Raw genomic sequence first — 26,275 nt, 5'->3', positions numbered from 1 at the left:
GCTAGTTAATTTTTTGACGACATTCTGTGTTGTGTTTGTAAAAAAAACGTGAGAATAAAATTTACTAAAAATACGTTGGAAACAAAACAAATATATTATTATGATATAAATTTACAAAACCTGACGTAAACAAAAAGGACCTTGATTAATTTACTGATACCTAGATGGTGTTAAAATAAACATTGTAAAATTAAAAGTAATAATAATCCTTAAGCAATTTCTCTACTTCGTAGTAGTAGTCACATTTTTTTCTCTCGAACAGTAATGTATTAAAATAATAATAGTTTTATATTCATTGATCATGATTTATAAATGTCATAATTACGAATTGCCTTTAGAAGATTGTGCCTTAACGGTCAGCCGCGTGCCGTGAATTACATAGCAAGTTTGTTTACACCATAATACTCTGCACTATCAATTGTTAATTAGAAAAACATGCGGAAGAATAATAAATATTTATTAATTAGCAGCATCACGGGCACGGAACCGGCTTCCTGGGTTTTTAGGAACGACACAAGTACATATCACAAGTACGCATTACATTACTGATCTGTTTACTGATTTTGCGGTATTCATTTATTGCACGCTTCGCTTAATGATTTTATAATTTATTATTATTATTATTATTTTAAAGCATGCTCTTAACTGTTGTTGAGTCTCTTACCGCGCAGTATCATTATCAAGCATCTATGTAAATTGTTGTACGGAACAATGACCGACTACCGGCAAGTATTTGAATTAATTCACGAATTCGTAATAAACATCAAAGTTAAGTAGTAATAAGGAAATATTTTAGCTACGTTCTTCTTTTTAGACATCTTTTTTTCAGAGGCTTCTTGTTAACATTAAATCATTATAATAATTGTTAAGAGCTCTTATAAAAAAAGTGTTTGGATAATTAAATTACGTCATATACTAATCACAGATAATAATAATACCTAACAAAAAAATGCGTTTTTCCGAATTCCGATTTATTTGTATCGAATATCTTGGTTTATTAAACGTTTGTATAAGACTGAAATTGAGCAATGTGGTGGATACAATTATATACTAAAAACCAGTTCATAAAAAAGTACTGACGTCTGCCGTTACGTTTCATAATATAAGGCCAGTTGAAGCGGTAATGATCTTTACATTAAGAAGCGACATAGACCAGTGGAGCATAAATATCTATCGTTTTTTCTTAATTTCATAGCGTGCATTAAACATGTACATTCAGATTTTAAAAGAAATACTTATTTTATTAATGAAAGATTTTTTTTTTAATTTATAAATGTTGAAATAATATATATTTAGACGTAAAATATATATCAATGAAACTAAACATGCCAACAATACGAAAATCCTTTTGCAATATAACGTGAAATTTAGAGTGTCAATATTTGTTAAGTAATGTAGAGTGTGGCAATAAAAAAACATCTCTTCTATCTTTCTTTTTAAATAATACAAAGAATTTACGACAGTTAAAATGCCGCAACAGGTTATAACGGTGGAATGACATCGACGGTGATCAAATGTCAATGCGGTTTAATGTTGGAGACCATCAGTAACCTCAATCAAATGTAATTAACTGTTTAGGTGCTAACCAATAATTACTAGTGCTTAATCCAAAACCAGGTTCTATAAAAGTACCTAATTAAATTTAGGAAGTCGTGAACTTGACAAGAAATTTCTTAAGTTTTTTTTTTCTTTGATCTAATTAGTGACACATCACAACTGTATGTGTATATCATAGATTTTTGAATCGAAATTATAAAATCAAATAGGTTCAAGTCGAAACGTCCAAACATCTTAATTTTTTTAAACAAATTAAGATGCCATTTAAACCTGTTTGTTTATTTATACGCAATGCATTCAACTTTAGAAGTTATTTTTTTATTCCATATTTTATGACATGGGATAAATAATGTCACCTCAACATCGTACCTTAAATATCTTATCACTCTTATCAAGATCATGGGTTATAATATTAGGTCAGGCCAATATAAAGTTATTAGGTTAAAACCTGGTCCTGAGCCTGCAATATTTCCGGTGAAACTGCCGTCAAATCGGATCATATAACTGAGGGAATGAGGAACGCACCTGTGTTTGTGCACTACGACACTTAGAAAAAATACCTAAAATCGAATTCGTCTCATAAAACTTAGCATGAGTGCTTAAACATTTCGAAAACATCGAATAAACCGGTCGAAAAGCCTCAGAAACTGATTCAAATTTCACAAAAATGCGGTAAAAGAAACGGTATCTTTATCTTGAGTACAACATTAGTAATGTAATATTTCGTCGTAAGATAAATGACAAAAATGTTCAGCGCATCGTCGTTTGAATAATATTATTCAATGACATGGATATTCGAAGCTGTTAAATGACAAAAGACGGAACGATATATTAGCGCTCAGTAAAACCTGGCTTGTCATGCCCGAAGATCGTTAGGTGATATATAAGTATTATTTATTATATTTGTAGTAACGGTATTGTTAATAAATTAATTCTATGAGCCAAACGCGTATAGACAATAAAGAAGAAAAAAAATATGGAAGCGTATTTCCTATCTCGCTTTATTTAAAAAAATTACTTTCTTTTTTTGTAACAGAATCATAGTCGGCTGCTTTTATTCACATTAACGATCATTGTTGGTTACCGTTCTATGTAACGGGATTGTCCCAATGGCCCTTAGCCTCACTTCAAATCTATTTGTACCATCTTTTTATAAAAAAATACATGAACTCTACCACTTAAAGAAGTAACGTTATATCTTTTCAAATATCTTGTTTCAGTAGTTCCATCACTATAATTAAAGTGTGCTTCTAAACGCTTACTGATTTTTAGATTTGACGATATAAAAATATTTACAAATTTTTTAAAAAAAGTTCGCAACTTCTTCCAGTAAAATTTGATTACATCTCAGGCATGTTTTTAATAGTGCCCCGCCAGTTACCAAATTATCAGTCTTTATTGATCAAAGATTTAAAAAAATATTGTGATAGAAAATTAAAATAATGTTAAGTTATTTTATTGATTAATATTTTAAAATTCCTACATGCCTTAAAAAAATATTTAACTGTTTGTTTGAAACATTATTTTAATATATATTTTATAATATATTTTTGTTTAACATAAAACTAAGACAAAACAAATAATTGGTTTTTCAAATCTTGACTTGATTAATAAACGGTAATTTTAATTATATTTTAATTGTATAAATCTTATATTTTGTTAGTCTATTAAAATGAACGCGAAAATATTTATCTTATTGACATTATACAATTATTTTTTGCATATATAAAGAGATTTTAAATATTTACACATTAATAAAAAAATATTTGGTTTACTAATCGTCGTATCTCGTGATGATAGAAATGTTAGCAACATTGTAATTTAACGAATCAGTTATATTTATTACCTGTGGGCGCAGAGTTGTGTGCCTGGAGTAGTAGTCATGGTGGTAGAAGTTGCTCGGGGAGAGCGGTGGCCGGTACTTCTTGTGGCCGTAGCCCAAGGTATCCATAGTGTGCATCTCTAGCTAGTCCAAACTCCACTTCAGACCCTAACACGCACTTGACGTGACACGAATTTGACGTCACATATTATTTTTAACTGAAACAAAGAAAATTATAAATTATTACTCGTAAAGCGTGTGATTTAAAGTCGCCATTTTGTTTGGTAGAAATTTAAAGAATTTAAATTAGTAACTTAGTTTAATTTCAATTTTTGATTCAAAAAGAAGTCAGATAAAAATTCATAGAACTGAATGCCAGATGCTACACAAGTTGAATCAATTTATTTTGGGGTAACATTAATTACTCTTCGTTTCTTAATTAAAATGAATTGCACGACTGTGCAATAATAGTAACATACACCAACCCGCAGTGGGGCCGCGTGGTGGAACAAGCTTTTAAGCATTATCCTTAAACTTTGTCCAGCAGTCGTACAGTGTAATACAAAATTAAAAATACCGCATATTTTACTTTGAATATAGAGGCGATCTACGTAAGTTGATTAAGATAATTTTATAAAGTAATTATTTATACTGAAAGTTATCTGTAATTAATTTGTCAAGTTGTATTAAATATAGAATAAAATCAGAGATATAATCTTCATTTCGTAAATCGTAACAACCCCACTTATCACCGGCTTTCCTTTAGTTGCTATGCATTTATGTTTAAGACTTCTCAGTGCATACCGCTATAAATGTGTTTAATAGGTACCTACTATTTCATTTCGCCCGTACCGAGTGTTTAAGCGATATATAAATCCCGTTGCATTTAATTGAACCGGACAGACGCGGGATGAAAATATTAAAACGAACCTTATATAATCTTTAAAATTAAAAACCTTCTTACTTTCCGATTATGTTCCAGATTTTTTAAATGGTATTACCATTAAAAAATCTGGTTTCATGTCAGGCACAAGATAATAAATATTATTACTTAATAAATGTTCGAAATAATTGTCAGTTCATCCCTGCCAGTTGTTCCCGGGCGATGGCTCATGTCTTGCATCTTTAATACGAAGTTAAGACGTGTTGTGCATTTATAAAATTGAAAATATAATGCTTTATCTTCGTCAATAAAAGGATGTATCGTAAAAGCGTTCGTATAATAAAGATTAAACCAAGAATTTATATTGAAGGAACATATGTATATATTTATGTATATTATAGCCACATAATAAAATATGTTTGTACGAATTTTAAGTACAAAATGAATCGGTGACGGCACACTGTTCTCAGCATAATTTTATTAACTGGCGGACATACAAATATTATGTACATTGTATAATGTACTTGTGTGTATAACCTGATTACTCCTTGTCATATGAATGCGAGTCTTATGAAGTTAAGATATAAAATAATGTAATTAGAAATTATGAGTTTCTTCCTAAACGAAATAATCTGTGTCCATTTGGCTCACCTAAAAGTCATAAAAATATATTATAAGGTTCAAGTTCAAGATCTGAACGAAAGAGGCATTATATAAAAGCTCTTTTTATTTTATATTTAATAAAATACTTCAATATCTTGTTCACATTCACTACGTGTTCAATTTAAAATTAAAATTAAACTTGACAGAAATTTTATCAAATGACTTAATAAAAATTGTGCTAGCAATGAATTTACCGACAAACAAATGTGTTATAATTACTAAAACACCTGATTTCGTCTGACCCGTTTTTTAAATCTGTTTCGATTCGTCGTCAAAGCAGACTGTATACAATTCCAACTCCAACGTAACGGTCCGAGTCTACGATGATACACCCGGTATATCCGGTTGTATTTGTTTCATTTACATAAATAACGAAGCCCGATTAACCGGCTTTAAATTTGATCGGTCAAATACCTCGACTCAATAAAAAATAAACACGGGACCCTGATCAAAGTAACTGTTCTTAACAAGCAATGCAATTCAATAGTTACGTATTCATTCTTTTTAATTTGAAATGAGTTTAAAATAACAAGCAATTTATTAAAAAATAAATTAAACCGATAAAAAGTTCAAATTGAAAAATAAATCAATAGGGTTTATTAATAAATGATTGTAGTTGTACCACAAAGCTATCTGAAGTCGGTTCCGAGGTTTAAGAGGTTGTGTTTCACTTACGTATTAAAATAACTTAATAATTAACTAAATATATAACAAATACAAGTTATATTATTGAATAATAACGATGATGTCTTGCGAGGAGCGGGCTAATCTAGCTGGAATTAATACACATAGTTTGTATGTATACATAAAAACATATATGTTCAAAAAAATAGTTTTATAGTCATCAACGCCTCGGTACCGACATTGATTAATTTTGATATCATGATATCATTTTTGTAAGGACTAAACTCTGTGTCAAATTTGAATTTAAGTTAACGTTAAGTTACAAATATCAATAAAATAAGTATGCAAGCTGCATTACACTAACCGATAAACTACTGAATCGCTTTGGATATAAGAAAGGCCTTGATTAAGAATCTGAATAGAGCACTGTTTATTTTTAACTACATATTCCTTAAAAATGATTCATGCAATGAATCATTAATATACCATATAATGCTGTATTATATGGTATTACTAATAATCTTATTGGCCCCTCCAATTACAGCTTAAAGCTTGTGTTGTATGGAGAAGACTATTGTCTTGCCCAAGGGGTCAGGATCAAACCTACGACTTTTTAAATATCTAGGCGGACCTTAAACCACTGCGCTATTGACACTTAAACTAATGTAAAAACTGTTTAAGCCATCGAAATTTAAAAAAAAACATGAATAGCATTTATTAGCGACGATTTAATAGATAAAATTAATTAAGATATACATAAAAAAAATGTGTGGGTTCGGGAACCTACATCAATACAATAAAGTTGAAACCATCCAAAACGGTAATGGTAATTTTTGAGAAAACTACAACTATAAATACTTCGTATTTGAAGGGATTGAGGTGAATTAGTGGTCAGATTTATGTAAATCCATTAAGTAATCTCAACTGGAATTGTCTACAATAAAAAACTTTCTGCCGGTAATAAGGTCACATGTGCATGTTAAACAGCGTATAACTGTTTGTTACTATAAAATAGTATATTAATATAACATTATTAATTCATATATAGTCGACAAACCAGAAATAAGCAGCACGTGAATGATATTATAAGCTTTAGATGTTTTTATTATGATAATTATGATTTTTTTTGTATACATATATTCAGAATGTCGCATATAATATGACCCGAAAGTTGGAGCTTTTGTAACGCAAAACACAAACGCTGAGATAAAACTATGTCGGCCACATATATAATACTTTATATAGTTATCTTATATTTAATAACAACCTACGTTACTTACTAGTTCACAAGTTAAATGTTATTTTTTATTTGCCATCAGCAATTAAAATACCAAGTACTCTATACAGTCTATTAATAAATGAATTCATCAATAGATGAATGATGTATCTAGCCTATTATAATAAAGTTTAATAAAAACTGGCCGATGTTAAACTTAATTGTTGATTGGTATCGGTTATACTGAGGAACGTTTACTGCTTGTGTATTGTAACAATTTAGCTTAAGTTATTATTGTTAAATAATAAATTGATAGAATGAAATATTGTTCAATAGAATATTAATAATACTATATTTTAGTACATACATTTTTAGATTTAAATACGATGTTCTATTATTATTAAAGAATAAATGTCGCGTAGATTTGTACTCCTTTTTGTTTTTTTTTTTTTTTATATTTAAATTTGTTATTACTTGTACAAGCTGCACAATATTGGAAGCAAGTGGGAGAAGGATCATAAAAGTCTATGTCTAGTGTTGAGCTATTAGTGATCGATTAGATTTGTTTTACCATATAAACATATTGCCTGGTAAATACAGCTTTAAATTGACTGTGACGTGTCTTTTATATTCTAAATACAAAAGCGTATGTACATATTTTGAACATTATTACAAGCAGTTTGCAGTGGTGTCGAGTCTAAACAAGAAACCCTTATGGTGTTGCTATTAGTTGCGGGTAGTTTGCATCGTTAGCACGTATCATTGCTTAAACAGAGTAAACCTTGCTCTGAAGATCGTTGACTCACGCACCGTGGGAAATAATCGCTGATTGTATATCAGACCTTCGCGCGAAGGCAGGTAAACTAAGGATGTATAACAACCGAGTTGTATTAATTGATATGTAAATATTGATAGCGAAACATATGCAAATAGTCATTCTCTTAATTCAACTACATCGTTTTACAAATTTGTTTAACTAATGCACAATTGATTGACCCTATTTGTTTTGCGCATTTTCCTTGATCTTGGGTCAAAATTGTAACAAATATAACCACAGGGCTGTGGTCAGTCCACCTCACATCTCGGTCCTCAAACCCAATGTCAATGTGACCTTCACACCCGACGGGTTCACACCATTTTTGTCCTTTGCGAAGCTCAACCCTCTCAGAATTTAAATGTCTGATAATGATTCAATATTCAAACTATACTGCGTTATCTATATTGTAAATATTCCAAAGAAGAAATAAGTTCTGCCTAACACATGTAATATTTTATTTTATTTCTTTTTTTTATATACATATTTATATATATTTTTGACACTCTCAGTATATTTGAAAATCAAGCGCATACAAGTGTTCAAAATCTATGATATATATCTCTTTAACAAATAACAAGTCACGAAGACACTATCACGTATAATTATTTTTAATGTAATGTATTATTATTGTTAAACAAAAACTGAGTGACGTGGTTAAGAAAGTGACGTCACCTTTCAGACGTAGTAAAAGAGAGGAGCATCCATCTTGGGTTGCGTTCTTGATAAATTACATAATATATTTTTTGGCATGTAAGTAAAATTTAGTTGTTAAGTATCCGACAATATTTAATTATTAAACTGTATGCCCAAAACAGAGTAACAACAAAACGACTATTTTTTTATGCGCATTAACAAAATGTGTATAGTTTTTAATAATGTATTTGTATAAATAAACAGCTTCCTGAATTGTACAAGTATTGCTTCTCGTCTGCTTTACAGATCAATGAACTCGATCCATTCATCGTTATTATCATTATATTCAAACTATTTGCATATATTTGCTTAGTGGGTCAGGTTTAAGTGTTTATCCATGGCGTATATTTAAATAAAAGTATGTGGGTGAAGTAACGCGATTGTCGCGGAATTCGGACAACTACGGTACTCGAAGCATGTGTAATTCACTTGTAAATAAATGTTAGTCGTTAAGAGAACAGGCATAAAATAAATCGTGTATGACAATCTTGTTTCTAAGCTAATTTCATAATCTTAAGTTTATAGATATTTCTATTTATTACTAGTATTAGTAGTAATATTTCCTTTAAGCTTATAGTAAGTTTTATTTATTATTAAACTGCATTCGTATTGATTAGATTAGTAATTATTTGCGAATATTGTCGGTAATAATGTATGATAATTTATTCGATAATGGGATAGAAATATAACAATAACTATACCCTAATTTACAATTATATTTAAAAATCATTTTTGCGTTGAACAACAGGTAAGTTCGGTATCAGGTGTGTACACAACATACATTAGATTAGATAACAAAACATATAAGTAATATTATATTTGTACGAGACAAAAAATAAGCAACAATCGAAGTTTTTTTTTATCATTTTGATTCGAAGAACAAAAAAATATAATTATAAATACCTACGTAACGTTAATTGTAAGAACGCACGATGCAAAAAAACTAACAACCGTCAAACAGATTCATACCATAAGTCATAAAGTATAACAAAGAACAGCACGGTCAAGCACTATGGAACAGCAAAACAATCATTATCTCAACGCCGACAGATTATAATATTATGAACGAGACGTATACAGGCGCATCCTGCACTCAAGCCTCACAGTACACTACGAAAGACCCAATAATTGTATGCGACACAGCAATCGCACAAAATAATAAATTGACATGTTGAAATCCAAAGTTAGTAAATTATATATATTTGATTACTAAAATTATATTACAATTTGTGAAAAATTTGTCATTTATAAGGTTTTTTTTTTTAATACGAACTTTCTGTTTTGATTAATTTATAAAAAAAATTGTGGAACGATTATTGTTTTTTTGAAATCGTGTTTTGTCGATCTATAAACATTTAAAAATTTGAAAAAAGAATTTAATTATTTCTCTTTATGAAGACTGTCGAGGCGGTTATGTTAAACGTTTCCTATTGGCAAGATCACGACTTAATAGTCTTGATACTGGCATCACGACTGCTCACGTCGTCCTCACAGAGGTGGCTTAAGATCCATTGACCTTGGGAGTGACGTCAGGCAATTAATTGTAATTTGTTGCCTATTATGACAATTACCTTACGTAAGTATTATTATTACTTCACATGTATATAGTTTTGGAAATAATATTAATATTTAAATTTTTATGCATAGATATTATTTATCACAAGAGGATGTGTTTTAATAAGACTGTAATAACAGACGATTAAATTATCAGCAATTCCAGGAATTTAAAAGAATAACAAATAATTATAACAAAATAATTTTAATTTCAAAAACAATTTAATTTATTCTTTTTGTCATTGTGCTAAAGAACAACAAACAAATTTTAACAAAATGTAAACATAAATTAACTAAGCTTGTATTGGAAAAAATGTATAATCTCCTTCTGACTGAATTTACTGGCTGAAATATTATAGTATATCAGTGTGCGTGCATACACCCGTACTCTCTCTATTGCCTTTACTTTCATAATCCTATCGAACGGCAGTCCGACACGACCGGACAGGGGTCAGGCGCAGGACTAACGGCTCTATGTGCTTTCCAAGGTACGAATGTAAACACAGCTTGAAAACTCCAGCCTGTTACTGAGAATTTACTAAAAGAAAAACAAAATAGTTTTTATAGTCCTGACCCTGGATTGAACCTTGGATCTGTATCGTACTACCTAAAAACTCCTAAATTGGTATCCTTATTTAATAATAACCTTATCGATAATGGATTAAATTCATTTCAAATTTATTAAAATTAATAGAAACTATTTCATAATCGAAATAAAAATGTTTAGAAGTGTTTCATTGGTTTATTAAATAAATTATATTATAGCCAGTAAACATACTGAATGAAATGTTAAGATTTTACGCGGTAATTAATTTTATCATAATTAGGAAACTTGTTTCCATTGAATTGATTAATTAAAATTGAAATCTAATTACATTAAATTATATAAAATAATTATTAAAAGCACCTCATATTCATTAAAATAAAATAATATTCTCATTAATTTATAACATCATTAAATTCTCTGACGAATCGTACCTATTTAAAATTAATGTTTTCTTTAAAAAAAGTACACTCACTATAAACAGCACTAAAATCATTTTATTTCGCTAGTTGTTGGTTATTTATAAACTTCAATGAATTTTTCTTTATATTTCGTTCGTATTACTCAAATGGTATCATTATATTTAATTTATTACATTATTTTTTTCTATGCACTACCTTAAGGTTACTTGGAAAATTAAATTAGACTGATTCTGATAAATCTTCCCTATATTTATTTTATATTTGTAAATTTACCAAGTCTAAGCGCGCATCTCCTTTTTGAGGAGAAGGTGTTGGAGCTTATTCCACCAAGTTGTTTCTTTGCGGGTCTAATGGTAGATACACATGAAAAAGAATTTCAGTAAAATTCGACACATGCACAAATGAACGCGATGAACTATAAACACAAATTTTAAACACATGAAAACTCAGTATAATCTTAAACCCGCAATCAAATCAAATCACTGTGCTATCTCGGCATTCTAAGAAAACTTCGTAAAGAAACCTGCATGTGTCTAATGTAATTTCTACTTTACTTTAAAGAGTAATTGAATTGTGTTATTTTTCGAAACCTGAAGAAGAAATCACCCATTTCTTAGATAAATTACATAAACTTGTCTACGTAATAGTATAAGTGCAATTCTGAAACTAAAACATCTCACATCCTCATCATACTGTTCTTAATAGACTATAAAAAATCTCTTAATGAATTAAGTTCAGCAAGTGAAACTAGAATTGTATTGTAAATAGCTTAGAAAGGAGCGCTTACAAAATTTTCGCTGACAAAGCGGCCCAAGTTCAACGGGCATTACGTGGCATAACAGTTTTCCATTCAATGTTAATGCCAACCGCTTCATAAAATACCTTCTCCGTAGTTCAATACCATCATGCTATTTCATAATATCGACAGAACTTTTTCTCTTACGTCATGGGTAACTTATTGTGTCTAGAATTCATTTACAGTTAGTGATACATGAATGCATCTGTCATTGCAGCAATAATACGATCGTGATCAATATGATCTGGTATAATATATTTACATTTTGTTCGTATAACGTGAATTGAAATTTACTGCTTTAAATATTTTTAAGTGGCGGCTTACAACTACTTAAACACCAATGCAAATATTACGTGCGTTTGTTTTGTAAATATATTTTTTTAATCGTTATAAATTTTAATGAAAACTGTTTGTAATACAATATAAGTTTAATAAGAGTCTTTAAACGTCTAACTACTGACCAAATACCTCTTGTATTCTTAAGAAGAATGTATGCATCTTATTCCACCACGCGCTGCACAAGAAGCCAATGGATAAGGTCGAATTTCAAGCAGGTTTTCTCACGATGGATTCCGTTACGGCAGACCAAGAGCCGAATTATAAAGAACTATCATACGATCCATGCAGGTATTCTCTTAATGTTTTCCTTTACCCCTGACAAAAGCCGCTTAATGAACAGTTCAGAAAAAATGAAGCATATGAAATTTAGTAGCGTTTGAACCGAATGAACATATTGTTATCGGTAAGGACATCTCGGCTCAATAATCATACAATGAAATTACAATTTCTGTATCAAATAATTTCTGAAATATTAAAAAAAAACTCTGAAGATAAAAAATAATATTAAAAATTTTTACTTCGAAATTATACCGTCCCTTTTACGTACATTTAAAAACGAATAAAAAAACTTTAGAATTTCTCTCGCAAAGGTCGGTGATAACAAGAGACGGCCACGGGCTTGGGACTTATTTTCTTTCAATATTGAATTGGACATTTGAATGGCACCGCGTGATTAAACATTAAATTAACCCTTTCGATAAAATTGTACTTTTAAGATTGAATGAAAGACACATTGCATGAGATACCATACTAATGGGATTTTAGTATTTGTATCAGAATTGAAATTGATTAAAATATGTTGGTACTATATTTTTGACATTTATAAGTTCGATGAAAGTAATTTATATTTAATTACAAATTCATTACTTGGAATATACCAGAAAGGTTTGCTCTCAGTATGTATAAATGCTTTATTCGATTCATTTTGTATAAGAAATAAATTAAAATATAGAAAAATAGAAATAAAATAAGAACTATCAATCGCTTAACTTTATACCCATGCTATTAATTTAATGATTATTGCTTTAAAATTTGCAAAATTAATATTAATATTTATAAGATGCGTACTGTGACACTAATTCTATTGAGGTGTTCCGAAATTCAAAAACAGGATATCCTTACGAGGAACATAATTATTCATTATAATTAATATAAAAAAAATCATTCGTGACATTAAAATCTAGCTCAGAAAACTAGAACGAACTGCAAGATAAGTGAATTTCAATTACGCTTTAAATAATTTAACATAGAGATGTTTTATCAAGACAGTTAATTAGATTAGAAAAAGACGTTTAAGTGTCTCGCTGCTTCCTCTAAGTAGAATCAACATTAGGAACAGTTGGTGGATTTATATTCAAATTAATCTTGTTAATTATTAATCAATTTCATTGTAAATTTTGTATCTATTGATTGCATTAAGTTCTTGCCTTATTCCTATACAACTCTCTTGTTATGTATTATTTGAAAATAAATATATCTTTAATTGATTCTAAAGTGCTTGTAAAAACCCAGGTGTAGTTCATTTTGATACATGACATTTATTGATTTGACATCCAACTTTTATCCAAAGCATCAAACAATCAAGAAGCATCAGACCTATAAATCTTATGTAACTATTTTATTATTAAGAGAGGCACTCATAGTTAATACAAGTACATATCTATAATCACTTTCCATCAGGTGAGCCTCCTGCTCTTTTGCCCCCTATAACATAAAAAAAAGTAAGAGAGACCAAGATTCACTCAAGAAAATTATTTAAAGGATAATAAATAATTTTAGACTCAATATATTTAAAAGTGCGTTAAGTTATCAATACCTTTGTTAATATATATTCATATGTTTTACGCATTAAAATGAATACAAGTATTTATTTATTTACATCATTAGTCTAAGCGCTTAAATTGCATCTTGTACCGGACATAATAAGCTCGTGTATGACTCACCGGATGAAATAAAATTAACCGGTTTATTAATTGTTATAACTTATATTGTAAGCCGTAACGGTATTATATCGTTCTACAAAAGAACATAGTTCGTCTTATGTGATTTTAACTGTTTCAATGCATATTTAAATTAAGGTTAAACATTTTTCGCGGGATTTCCAGCAACGATTGAAAAAGAGATTTAGTCACGTTTTGTAATAAAAATAAATAAATTTTTAAACAAGGCTGTTTATTAAAAATTCTGTATACAAATTCGAAATATCTAAATGATTAAGTTTTTGTTTAATTTATCTCAGAATTGAATGTAATTTTAAATTCTCACGCTTTATAAAAAAAATAACCAATATCAATTTTATTTAAATACTTCGCTCGAACCATGAACTGTTAATTTTACTAACTATTATTTTTTTATATCATAATTGTGAGCTTAAAACCTGTTATATAACATGCACATGTGTGATTATCGCGTGGATTAATTATACGCATAGAAACAGGTTCGATATCGTGTATCGATTCCAGCCTGTAACGTCTCAGGATAGGCGGCGTTGATGTCTTTTCAATAGAAATAAATAACATTACTAAAACAATGTCAACATACAAATTAAAAAAATATTATAATTGTGAGAGAATTGTATAATTTTAAGATTATATATTGTTATTAACATACTCTAATTCCTGAAATTTCTGTCATTCAGTTAGATATGTAAAGCCTAACTTAACGGACGTGCTTGGCTTTGGCTGGAAATTAAATATAAGCTTTAATAGCGATACCGTATTTATAATCACAATAACAATATTTCTTAAGTGATAATTAAACTATCGGTATACTTTTAATCTCTACGTTACTTTTAAATTTATATTTTTATTATACATAAAACACACACTCACCTCAATAATGGAAGAGTTCACCAAACTCCTAAACAAACTGTTTAATATAGGTTTAAACAAACACAGTTCACTAACTAGTTCGTTTGTTGGTTCGTAAAAATATTTGTGTGCCAGTTAGATCGTATACTAGTGTCGTGTTTGAAACGCGTCAGACTACCGCGCGTTGTTACTGCCTCGTGGGGTGTGCGCCCGCGCAGCGCTTGAACATTGAACTGGTGCGCCAACCCGGCCGCGGGGAGATGCACACCACATCATAAGTGTGGCTCGATGAGTAAAACCTCTTGAACATAACGGAGTCGCCTTAATACTAAGTTATAGAAAACCGCAAAAATACGGAAATTTGCGGCTAAACCGAAGCGTGATAGCCTAATTGATCGTTCTTCAATTAACGATATCTGCGAAACGCTAAATATTAATTGCAATCTATATGTATTAAATGAATTGAATTCTATCATGGAACTATTCCACCTTTTCAAGAAAAAAAAAAACAGTTATATTAAAATTAAGCAAAAGTCTAAATTACATGCTCCATGCGATAAACTGATCCTAAAAATGAGTAATATTTTAAACTTCTTACAATGGAATAAGTTACAATAGTCGAGTATTACGGTTCGAAGGCATTGCTAGCGACATCCTGTGAGTATCCTAGACGTGCGTCCGGCCGTCGAACCCTGGACGCGGCCCCTAACCACTGCCCACAAGTCATGACAAAACAACTCGTCGCGCACATTATGAATTACTTTATCAAAGATTATCAACTAACAAATACATCGATCATGAAGACAAGCCTATGTCATTATTATTATGAATGATAAACGTCGCGCTTTGATGAGGAAAACCGTAGCCTGTCGAAAATGTCAAGTATTTCTCAGTGGATAAAAAATAGAAACCGAATTGTTTAATATAATCGTAATATATAGAACAGTTACCTCTCATTACACAGACGATTTTACAATGTAATCATTAGAAAACCTTAATTTTTTTAAGAAACACGTTAGAACTCCGGGTGAGCTTGGCAGTTAGTGTCTGAATATTTCTTGCCAGAAAAACATATTAACTTACGCGAACCCGGTTGAACCTAGAACCTCAGGTTCTGCAACCGCATAAACTAGTCACCAAAACAACGAGACAGATAGAATTGTTATTATTTGATAAATGGCATTCTAGTACATTTCAAAATAAATGCATATAAATTTTAGTTTAAAATTTTATACTTACATTCATCAATTTACATACATATATTAACTTTTAAATGAAAACATACACGGATTATATAATTAGTTTTATTATTGATTTTGTTAAAATCGATAATTATTCTGTATGAAGTACAACCAATACAAAAATAACTAGAAATAAAAATTGAGCAAAACATTATAAAACTACATAATAAATAATATAGGAAAGCAAAGAATCTTTAAGTAACCTTTAAATTTCAATTGTTCAAGTGAAATTGAATGAAAGAATAAATTTAAAGGCATAATAAAGATAATTTTACAACAGCTCCGACAATTCGGAGCAGTGGAACAGTTCTGTAAAAAACAAACTTGGAACACGACGATTGTGAAAAGATTTTCAAAACATATTTATAATATTTATACGACACACGTATCAAAACAGTGTAACGTAAGGTTTTAAACATTTTACCTTGAGATCCGCCATTAATCAAATTCATTTCTTACAAAACAGCTTTGCAGTTCAATACAGGGTAACAAGACCGTGCCAAAATGTAAAAACACGTATTTTATTTATTAGTCGTTTCCCCGTATAGAACTTACATACTTATAGAATGTAAGGTATTATGAGTCTAGATAATGTGTTGATATCGCATCTAATATGAATTGAAACGTAGTTGGATTCATCCAACTCAGACCTGATGGCAACTCCGAGCTGTCAACGCTTCTCGCTTTCCTGCCTACTGTGCGTTCTAAGAAATAGTCGTCATATTCTAAGCTGTAATCCGGAATTATAGGATTGAACTTCGCGTAGTAGATGGCTGACAAACACGCGTACAGAAGCAGTGCAGCGGTGAAAAGCTAAAAAAAAACAAAACTATTTTAGTCAAGCATCTCTACAAATTCGCAGTTTATGTGTGTTTTTTATGAATATATCATATCATATTTTTTGAATGAAGTAACTCTAAGAGCAATTAATAATTAATACTCCACGTAAATAATAGTAAACAACTTGCAATTATTACAAAATTATAACGTAAAGGTATTTGTCCTAGACACGTGAACTTGATACATCCGACGACACAGACGAGATGATTCTATTCATATAATATAATTAGTTTTGTCATTTTAATTTATTATAACTATTTATCAATTTCATTTTCAAGTCATTTTAGAGTACATATATATAATTAATATAAATACAAATATGTACTTATTAAAAGGACCAAAATAACATAATCTAGTTCATCCATAAACTGATCCAGAAAACAAAATTCAAAAAATAATATTTTTTCCCCGTTGACTAATTCCCTAAAGAATTGTGAAAAATGAATTATTTGTCGTTTAAAAATTTGTTATGGTAATTTTTTTGTGTATATGAGACATTAGTTTTTTTTTTTTTGTATCATAAAATTTTCTTTATAGTGTTATTCCACTATATTTAATGAAAATATCAAAAAACAAAGTATTTACAACGCTATTTATAATAATTCAAAAATAAGGAAAATGTTGCAACTGATATCATACGTACATGATATAAAAAGTAAAAAATAATCGAGTTCAAAATTACGGAACTTTTAATTGTGCTCAGTTTTAATATATATAAGAGGAAAACTTAGTGCGAGTTCAATATCACGACCCACACGCGCTGAGCTCACTACTGTATACTGGTACTCTCACAAAGAATCTAAGCTTTCAAGATATTAAATATATTGACGATCTTAATTAAATTTACTTATATATATATAAAAACTACAATAATATAAATTATGTTTTGACTTCAATGGCAAAACCAACAATTGAACAGATATGGTTCAAGTTAAAATGAAATTTCATATTATTACCTACGCTGTATACAACTTGCATAGGTACTTTGAAACCTTGTAAAAATTTAAATTAAATGCCTATTAATATATCACGACTAATCAGATAGATTGGTATAAGCTCCTAATAGTAGTCCTCTTATTGTAAGCTCCAAACCACGCTGCTTCAATGTGGTTTATTGAATACACGTGTGGTAGAATCTCATTCGACACATGAGGGTTTCGTGACAATTCTCGCAAACCTCACGCAAATTAAATTCATGGAAACTTTGCGGTTCGTTATTGATTTTAATTGCTTCATTTATTTACTAAGCTTGTTTCTTTTACTCATCATTTTGTTCTCTTAACTCAATTTCTTTTATATAGGTACGTCACAAGTGAGTGCTGAACTCAAGTGCACTGTCTAACTCCTCACTCTCACTGCCCGAGCGTACAACATTAATTGTAGGCCAACCATTACATGCTAGTCAAGACAAATCATTGCATAACTAATTATAGTTATATATTATAGTTATATATTAATATACTATAACTTCGTACTTAGAATCAATTGAGAGAAAAGGCAGTAACTTTTATTGAACCATCCAAGTATTTGATCCTCCCGATTGATTATCCTGCGATACTCGATATCTACGACGGTATAAACTAACCACTAGACCAATGAAGTTATCAATATACAAGTTAACTAAATCACTAATACAGAAAAAAAAACAATATATATACCGCGTGATGTAAGGATAATGGTAACTTTGATAACTCTTAATGATAAACATCATAATCCATTCTTTGTAATAGAAACACGAATGCACATCAATATTAAGCCGTGAAATAATGTTAAAAGATGATTAAAATAATCACCTAACATAAGAATTAGCAATTAAATGCCAATTCAACATGTGTCTAGTGCAATAAAAACAATCAGGAAACTCTTAAAGACAAGAAGAAGAAGCACTTAAGATATGACCGTGAAAAATATATCACGTTCCCTGACACCGGTTACATTAACTACTTGTTTCCGATATCCGAATCTCGACTTGAACATATTTTAAATCAGATGATATCGTAAACCTTACAATTTCGTCAAAACGCATAAACGTTGAACGTGCTGAAGGTTACTTGAATTAAATACTTCCTTAGAGACCATACAATTATAATCGTCATCAAAACTATGTCAATGTTATAGTCATAGACTATAGACATCCAAACTTTGGCCGTAAAACAAGCGAATTACTTGTTTTTTTGCTAAATAATAAGTTACTCTGATAATAATTTTTCGGTACGATGCGCTACAATGCGTTTAAGGTCGAATATATCTTGAATGTTATTAAATTTGTCAGGAGACAATATTTAAATTAAAAAAAAAAAATTATAAATAACAGAGAAGTATAATCAATTATTTCTCTATTTGTTTGTTTAAAAACAAACCTTACAAGTCATTGTTTGTTTAAAGAATATTAAGACGAAGTTAAAGTAAACGTGACACGTAACAGTAACAGCCTGTAAATTTACCACAGCTGGGCTAAGGCCTCCTTTTCTTTTGAGGAGAAGGTTTAGAGCATATTCCACCACGCTGGTCCAATGCGGATTGGTGGATACATATGTGGCAGAATTTCGTTTAAATTAGACAAATGAGGGTTTTCTTACGATGTTTTCCTTCATCGATAGAACTATAAACTAGATAGAATTATAAACACAAATTAAGCACATAAAAATTCAGTGTTGCTTGGGTTTGAACCCGCAATCACCGGTTAAGATGCGGGCCATCTCGGCTCTTACACGTAACGTAAACGTTAAATGTCTCTTCGCTATAGTGGCTAGCTTATAAGGCTGCGGTTGTCGAAGTACTCTTCGACAACCGCGTTCTGTGAAGTCGATTTCTGTGAAGGATTCCCAAATAATGAGTCGATATTAGGAAGTTAACAACATCGTGCATCGAATAGCACTTAAAGCACGATGGATCTGTTTATTACAAGTCCACCGGACTATGAGAACAAGCAAATATGAGTACACCTGTGTTTGACTAGGCTTTCGTTGCAGCTGCCGTGACCGAATTTGTTCAAGAAGTCTTTATTATTATAAAATGTTCATTTTTTGTTTTAGCGGTATTTTATTTTTTTATTAAATCTTCAAAAGAAAACTTATAAACTTTTCTCGCCTTTTAAACATAACATATGTGCTTACATAAAGGTAATTTTTATAAAGAATAATATGTATCGAAATATATAAAATTATTTTAACCGACAAGAACTTTGTTTTTTTGTAATATTTCTCATTTAATTATGAATATTGGACATTATTATTTAACCCGGATAACCGGGTTATTTTCGAATAATTTGTTCACAGTTTGTAAGTCTATTAACCCTGTTTTATACACTTCGAGTCGAGATGACTAAGTTGATAGAACACGAGGATCTACAATCATGATTTTATTTGTTTGCAAATGTATATTCTGAATTTGTGTTTATAATTCATTATTTAAGAATTAATTTATATGAAATGTGCTAACGTTGGAAACCTACCCAATATTCCAGAAGAAAATTTGAAACGCAAAAGAACTCGTAGTGGAAAACCGTAGTCGACCAAGATCTCTTAAATAAGAGAGTAGGTCTTTCTCTATCAGTGGGACATTATAGGCGGCAACTCACAGTTCATACATTACAGTGTGTTTTCGAATAGTTTCCATTCCTTGTGCTTAATTTTATTAAATTTGGTACCTCACAGAATTATAAATTAAATTATTATTGAGTACATTTTTTAACTTACTTGAAATACACTCCAGAATTTGAAAGAACCTTCATTAATGATCCAATCGTAGTATCCTGCCCAGGGGTCAGTGTATCTTCCCTGCTTCATAGGCTTAGCAGTGGTAGTTGTCTCATGATAATGGTGCTCGTCGTAATATTCCTCGAATCCTCGACCGCTGTCTGATGTTAGATTTTTACTATCACTGCGACTCAACTGAAATATCACAATTTAAGGTTATGTTCAAATAATTTAAACATTTCCGTAAAGTTGAAAAGATATTTATTTTTATTTAGGGAGAACATTTTGTATAAACTCTGAAGTATTACATATTATTTTTTATTTAGCGATTCAAAAGCACCGAAACTAGTAAGGCAATAAGTCTCATAAATTAATAATAATGCACATTCAGAGTCACCACGGAAATAGCTAATGAAAACTTCTTTTTACAATTTACTTTTTAATTCCGGAATCAAAAGCCGTTAAGACGATGACATAATGTTATACGTCGCAATATTAAAATAATGTGTATTAGAAACTTCAAAATAATTAACTTTATTTTACATTTCTCGAGAAAACTGATTTATAAAATTATTTATTTAAATAAAATCGTCTCATTAACAAACGTTGTAAAAGTTACAAACTAGTTGCTTTGTAATCGTTTCGTCTCTTGGTATTCAAAAGACGAAGACAATCTCTGTGAAAATATGCAACCACTATACCACATCGATTAAATCGGTCAGCAATAAAATTAGTAGTAGATAAAGGAATTTTCTACGACTGTTTTTTACGACACACACTTATATGAAAAAAAAATCTTGATAAACTTATTATTATTATTTAAAAATTATGTTTATTCTAAATAATATACGGTTCATTATTATGAACTTCATTCAGTTAAGGAATTTTTATTCAAACTAAGACCGCGTAACACAGACACTTTTAAACTAAATACAATAAAGATGATAATCTTAATAGAAAAAGCGCAAAATTTTCACAATTGCATATCTAAACAAGGGTGTCACTTGGACCGCGCCGTGGACAATTAGCGTCCCACCGGTCACCTAGTTCAGCGATTACCGTTACCGTGACCCTGTTCCATACATTTATCACTAACAAATTATTAGTGATATTTCGTCGAGTTCACCATAAAATATTTTTCAATCATATTTTCTAAAAAAAATAGAAACACATACAGACAATGTTGTCCGTTAAGGAAATTCTAACAAGCTTAAGCATCAAATAATATTTGAATATAAGTTTAAACTAATTATTTTATTAGTACTAAACTGTTTATTAAGACAAAAATTATAACATACATGTCAAAAACAATTGTTTTAGATGTTTGTAAAGACATTGAAGATTACAATATAATATTAATAATAACATCTAATAACAAGACATCCCGGAAATAGACTTTCAGTATTCCATATCAAACTTAAAAAGAAAAGTAAAGCTTAAAAGAAAGTCGATGCGAAGTCTCGATAGGAAATTACTCAACGTAATAATGAAAAAGGAATAGCTTTACAAAGCCTTAAGAATATATTTTCTGAGACTTGAGTGAAATATATTTTGTATAGACATGCAATTGGTTTTCAGATAGTGAAGATGAATTACACAAACACACACACACACACATATACTTTAAGTGGTTGGGCCTTGTGCAAGCCGATCTACGTAGGTACCACTCACACAACGATTATTCTAACACCAAACAGCAATAATTTGTATTTCTGTGTTTCAATTTGTAATTTGTAAACTTCACTTAATTTACTAATTGATTACAAGTCACTCTGACATGAGTTTATGACAAAGGATATATTTACTATCCATGATATACGGCGTATTGGCGGTATGTAGAATGATTAATGCTTATTACATTCTAAATTTAATTTAAAAAAAACATCTGTTTTTAAAAATCTAATTTATGGTCTAACCTGGACTGCTGTATTATTGGCGCCAGATGCAAGCAGCCGTGTACTAGCTCGCTTTTTATTGATATTTCTAACAACATCGAGTGCGGTGCGTAGAACTGTAAGGACAACTTCCGATATCGGTCTCTGTGAACTCCAGTTTTCATCTTCAGGCTCATCTATCGAAGGAGCCGATTCTTCATTCATTTGGCTGGAACTTTAATAATTTAAATATTATTTAAGTGCGAAATAATACCCGTAACATAAGAAATAATAAAATTAATAGACTTATTAAGAATGCTGTCTTTGTAATGTTAATTATATCATTTCACAGACAACCATTCAACTTCAGAAGACTATTTCTTTATAGAACAATCATTTTGTACTAATTATGCAATTACACACTGCAACTAGTATAGGGGTGAGTTTGATAACTTGGCTGCGACTATATCCGATTGCTCCTGGAATTATTAATTGGAAATTTCTCGAATGTATTGTTTTACGAAATGTTATGAAGACATTTTAGAGTTTTAAAATCTTGACGGTGGGTCATGTAACAACGCAACTACTAAAAAATTCACCAAGTTTTACCGCCCTAGGCCCTAGCCTACTCGGCCTATAAGGATATCCGCCCCTGTAGGAAATAATTTAAGTGTTTTAACACTAAATATCTCACTATTATTACTCGAAGCCATCCAATTCAGACACAATCCAGTGAACATAGAAAAGAGATACAATAAACCACATTAAAGACATTTAAACAGAAAACTACTTACTGTAGCGGTATGTATTTATATTTTGCAGAGGGCGGAGTGTAAGGCGTCGCGGTATCGTATCGCGCTGCGCCGGCGCTGACGCCCGCCGCCCAAAGCGCGAGCGCGATCGCTCCCACCAATACAAGCCCGTGGAAAGACATTGCAACTATACCCTTCGCCATTTATATCTTCTTGTTTCAATTCTGATAGAGTTGTTTTTTTATCACACAAACTCAGCTTAATTTTATTTTTATCAATATTAATATAAATATTAATATAAATATTTAAATATTTATCACGGTTGTATCACTTCATATCGATGTGTTATAGTATATATGTATAGTTTCGTGAGTGATGTGCACCGATGAATGATACCAAATAGACTAGACGTTTCAAAACGATACGTCTCAGTTAACCGCGCCTAGGGGGACTGAATTATTAGTTCTGTAAACAGGTCGTGCGCATGTCACTCGTATATGAAGTGTAAATTCAATTTGCGGAATTGTAACGACAGTGATAAATGAATCGTAAAAAGAAAGTTTTATTATAAAAAAAAGTATTTCTCATACTTTTTTATTATTATTTCAACAATCAGTTAAGCTTAGTTCACAAATTTTCACAATTGAACAGATTATAGGCTATGTTCATCGTTAACTGAAGAGAAACTTTCGTTTTAGCAAAGCAATAGCGACCCTAATGCTGAATTATAACTATGAGAAAAACATACTACCTCTTTCTCTGGACGATAATTTTATGCCAGTTCGGGTTTTATATCCACTATTATCACACACAATTAACGGATGGGACCAGCCAGGCCCACCCAAGGTTAGAATCCAGGAAACATGCATTGATACAATTATTGGTTTTTCTGATAAGGCATTTTCAATATGAAAAATTGGTAGTGGTTACTTCAATGCCCGAAAATCATCTGCAAAAATGAATTGGTGGTCCTGCGTCCCATGTATAAACTTAGTCTTATAAATTGCTTATTTGTTTAATTATTAATACTTCTGTTATAATAATTATTTGCATTTGTCTTGTAGAATGGTAAAAGGCAAGCGTCATAAACATAAGGTACGAGTATATATTATTGGGCCTTCAGAGATATTTTCTAACTATCGGCCATAATATTAACATTCAAAACTTAAGGCATATATATAAAAATATTATTTTATGTATCGAATTAGCGTACCCTACATAGGGAAAACCTTGACTGCTAGAAGATATTGCCGCAACTGCGCTGGAAAACCTGTCATACTCATTATAAGCAGGAATTACAACTCTATCACTCGATATATCCAAGCTGGTGCAGCACAGCACGGGAGTGGCCATCATTGTTATCGTCACAAGTACCTTCAATCTGTGCCGAAGCCTATCTCAATGGAATCTGAGTGAAGAAAAGGTTTTTTCAGATAATGGGAATAAGATTATAGTTTTGATTTGTATATTGTATATATGAGATGCTTGATTAATAAATTTGCTTGATAACTTTTGTAAAATAATTAATTATTTTTATTATTGGATTATTTTTTGTGTTATATTTTCTTCTTTTCTTTGTAAAGACACAATCCTTCACGTAAATAATAACTGAAATACAAATAATAATATCACTCAAAAATTACAAATAGCCCAATTCGTCGTTGCTCCTGCAAAAGTCGTTATATGTTTTTTTTTTATTTTTAGATTTTAATGCCGTTTTAATCGTTATTTAGAGTTTTGTGATAACTTCATTAATTTAAAAGTTTAAAAATTATTGAAGTTACCACAAAACTGTCTTTACAGTACGTGCGTATTGAAATAACGATAGTTTTTACAGGCGCAACGACAAATTGCATTATTATGAGCATTATTACAAAACTCAAATTACAATAAAATATCTGAAAATTATTTCAGATATTTAATTGTAATTTCGAGTTCAAGTTCTTTTTCAGTTATGTATTAATACACCTGTTTATATCGCTATTAAAAACATATTTCATTTTATATAAAAAAAACATTCAATTGGGTTTTTTATATATTAGTAAACTATGAGAAATACTTTGATTTCGGTTTATAATCACGTAACTGCTTCCAACCAAGACTTCCATGAAGTGAGGGAAAAATGCACTCAGCGAGTCGAGTGGGGTATCGTTTAAAATAAGTATTTTAAATTCAGGGTTTCTTTGACCATTTCCCATTAAGAATCTGTGTTCTTGCAATGTATGGTTCAGATCTTTTAAGGCTATATACGAATAATTATAAAGTATTAAACTCAGGACTTTGCATTTTTTTTTTAATTTACATTAATCTGAATTATAAATTAGATTTAAATTTGAATTAGATATAATGAGAAAAAAGCGGAGAAAACACAGTAGTTCCTCTTTTATTAGAAATCATAAATTAATTTTAGTTAAATGTCTTAATGTAATAAATTTACAGACAAACAGACACCGCTCTTTTATAATAAGTAGTGATACATTTTGTGTTGAATACCTGTACCTGTTTAGTAATTTATTTATTAATGTTTCTCAATAAAGATTCAATTTTATGTCAATGATAAAATATAGACGCAATTTAGTAATAAGGCTTATTCTATTCTTCTCGGATCGTTATTTTTTTAAATTAATATTTTGGTCGGTAATTACTCTGGTGGTGGAAGTTCTTAACTTGACTACTATTAACATTTTCAAAATAGATTTTAATACCTACAATTTTTTAAAATCTTTATCAGTTGTATTTTATTGTTATATCTTTGTTTACATGTTAATATTTACTAAGAATTGATATAAATATAATATACTTAAAAAAAAACTAAAATTAAAAATTAGGTCATTTGATGAAACTCAAAGAATCGCCAAAACTACGAAATGGGTCTGTTTTAATTCATCAAAGTATTTCATGTTTAAAAAACGTATTAGTACGTACTAAATAAAATTTTATAATGACTGACTGACATACAATGCATAATCTAAGCCGGTTGTTCTAACAAGAAGAAATTTTGTACAGGACTTCCTCATGGAAGTTTTTTCATAATTCATCACCTAATTGTTTAAATCGGGAATGGAAAATGTCATTTCTCGAGTAAGAAATATGGAAATCAGTATTTAGGCTTATGTGTGTAATGAGTTAA

At 30.2% G+C, this 26,275-nt stretch overlaps 2 protein-coding genes across 2 annotated transcripts in view; both read right to left on the bottom strand.

Annotated features, from left to right (window-relative positions):
- LOC125066116 overlaps window positions 1-14,996 on the bottom strand; it is a 48,082-nt gene extending 33,086 nt beyond the window's left edge. The window contains exons 1-2 of the mRNA XM_047674039.1: window positions 14,762-14,996; window positions 3,404-3,597 (exon numbers count right to left, since the gene is read on the bottom strand). Of these exons, the coding sequence (XP_047529995.1) occupies window positions 3,404-3,517 (114 nt within the window). The 5' untranslated portion in view covers window positions 3,518-3,597; window positions 14,762-14,996. The remainder of the gene's footprint in view (window positions 1-3,403; window positions 3,598-14,761) is intronic.
- Window positions 14,997-16,449: 1,453 nt separating this feature from the next.
- Window positions 16,450-23,348, bottom strand: LOC125066845. The gene is made up of 4 exons (XM_047675137.1): window positions 23,188-23,348; window positions 22,436-22,628; window positions 20,520-20,714; window positions 16,450-16,794 (listed from the first exon to the last, which is right to left on the bottom strand). The coding sequence occupies exons 1-4, from the start codon at window positions 23,346-23,348 to the stop codon at window positions 16,558-16,560; spliced, it is 786 nt and encodes a 261-aa protein (XP_047531093.1). The 3' UTR covers window positions 16,450-16,557.
- Between the last annotated feature and the right edge of the window lie 2,927 nt (window positions 23,349-26,275).

The sequence above is a fragment of the Vanessa atalanta genome, chromosome 1 (genome assembly GCF_905147765.1).
Source record: "Vanessa atalanta chromosome 1, ilVanAtal1.2, whole genome shotgun sequence".
Lineage (NCBI taxonomy): Eukaryota > Metazoa > Arthropoda > Insecta > Lepidoptera > Nymphalidae > Vanessa > Vanessa atalanta.
The sequence above is the reverse complement of the archived record's forward strand: the minus strand, read 5'-3'. Positions and strand labels throughout refer to the sequence as shown.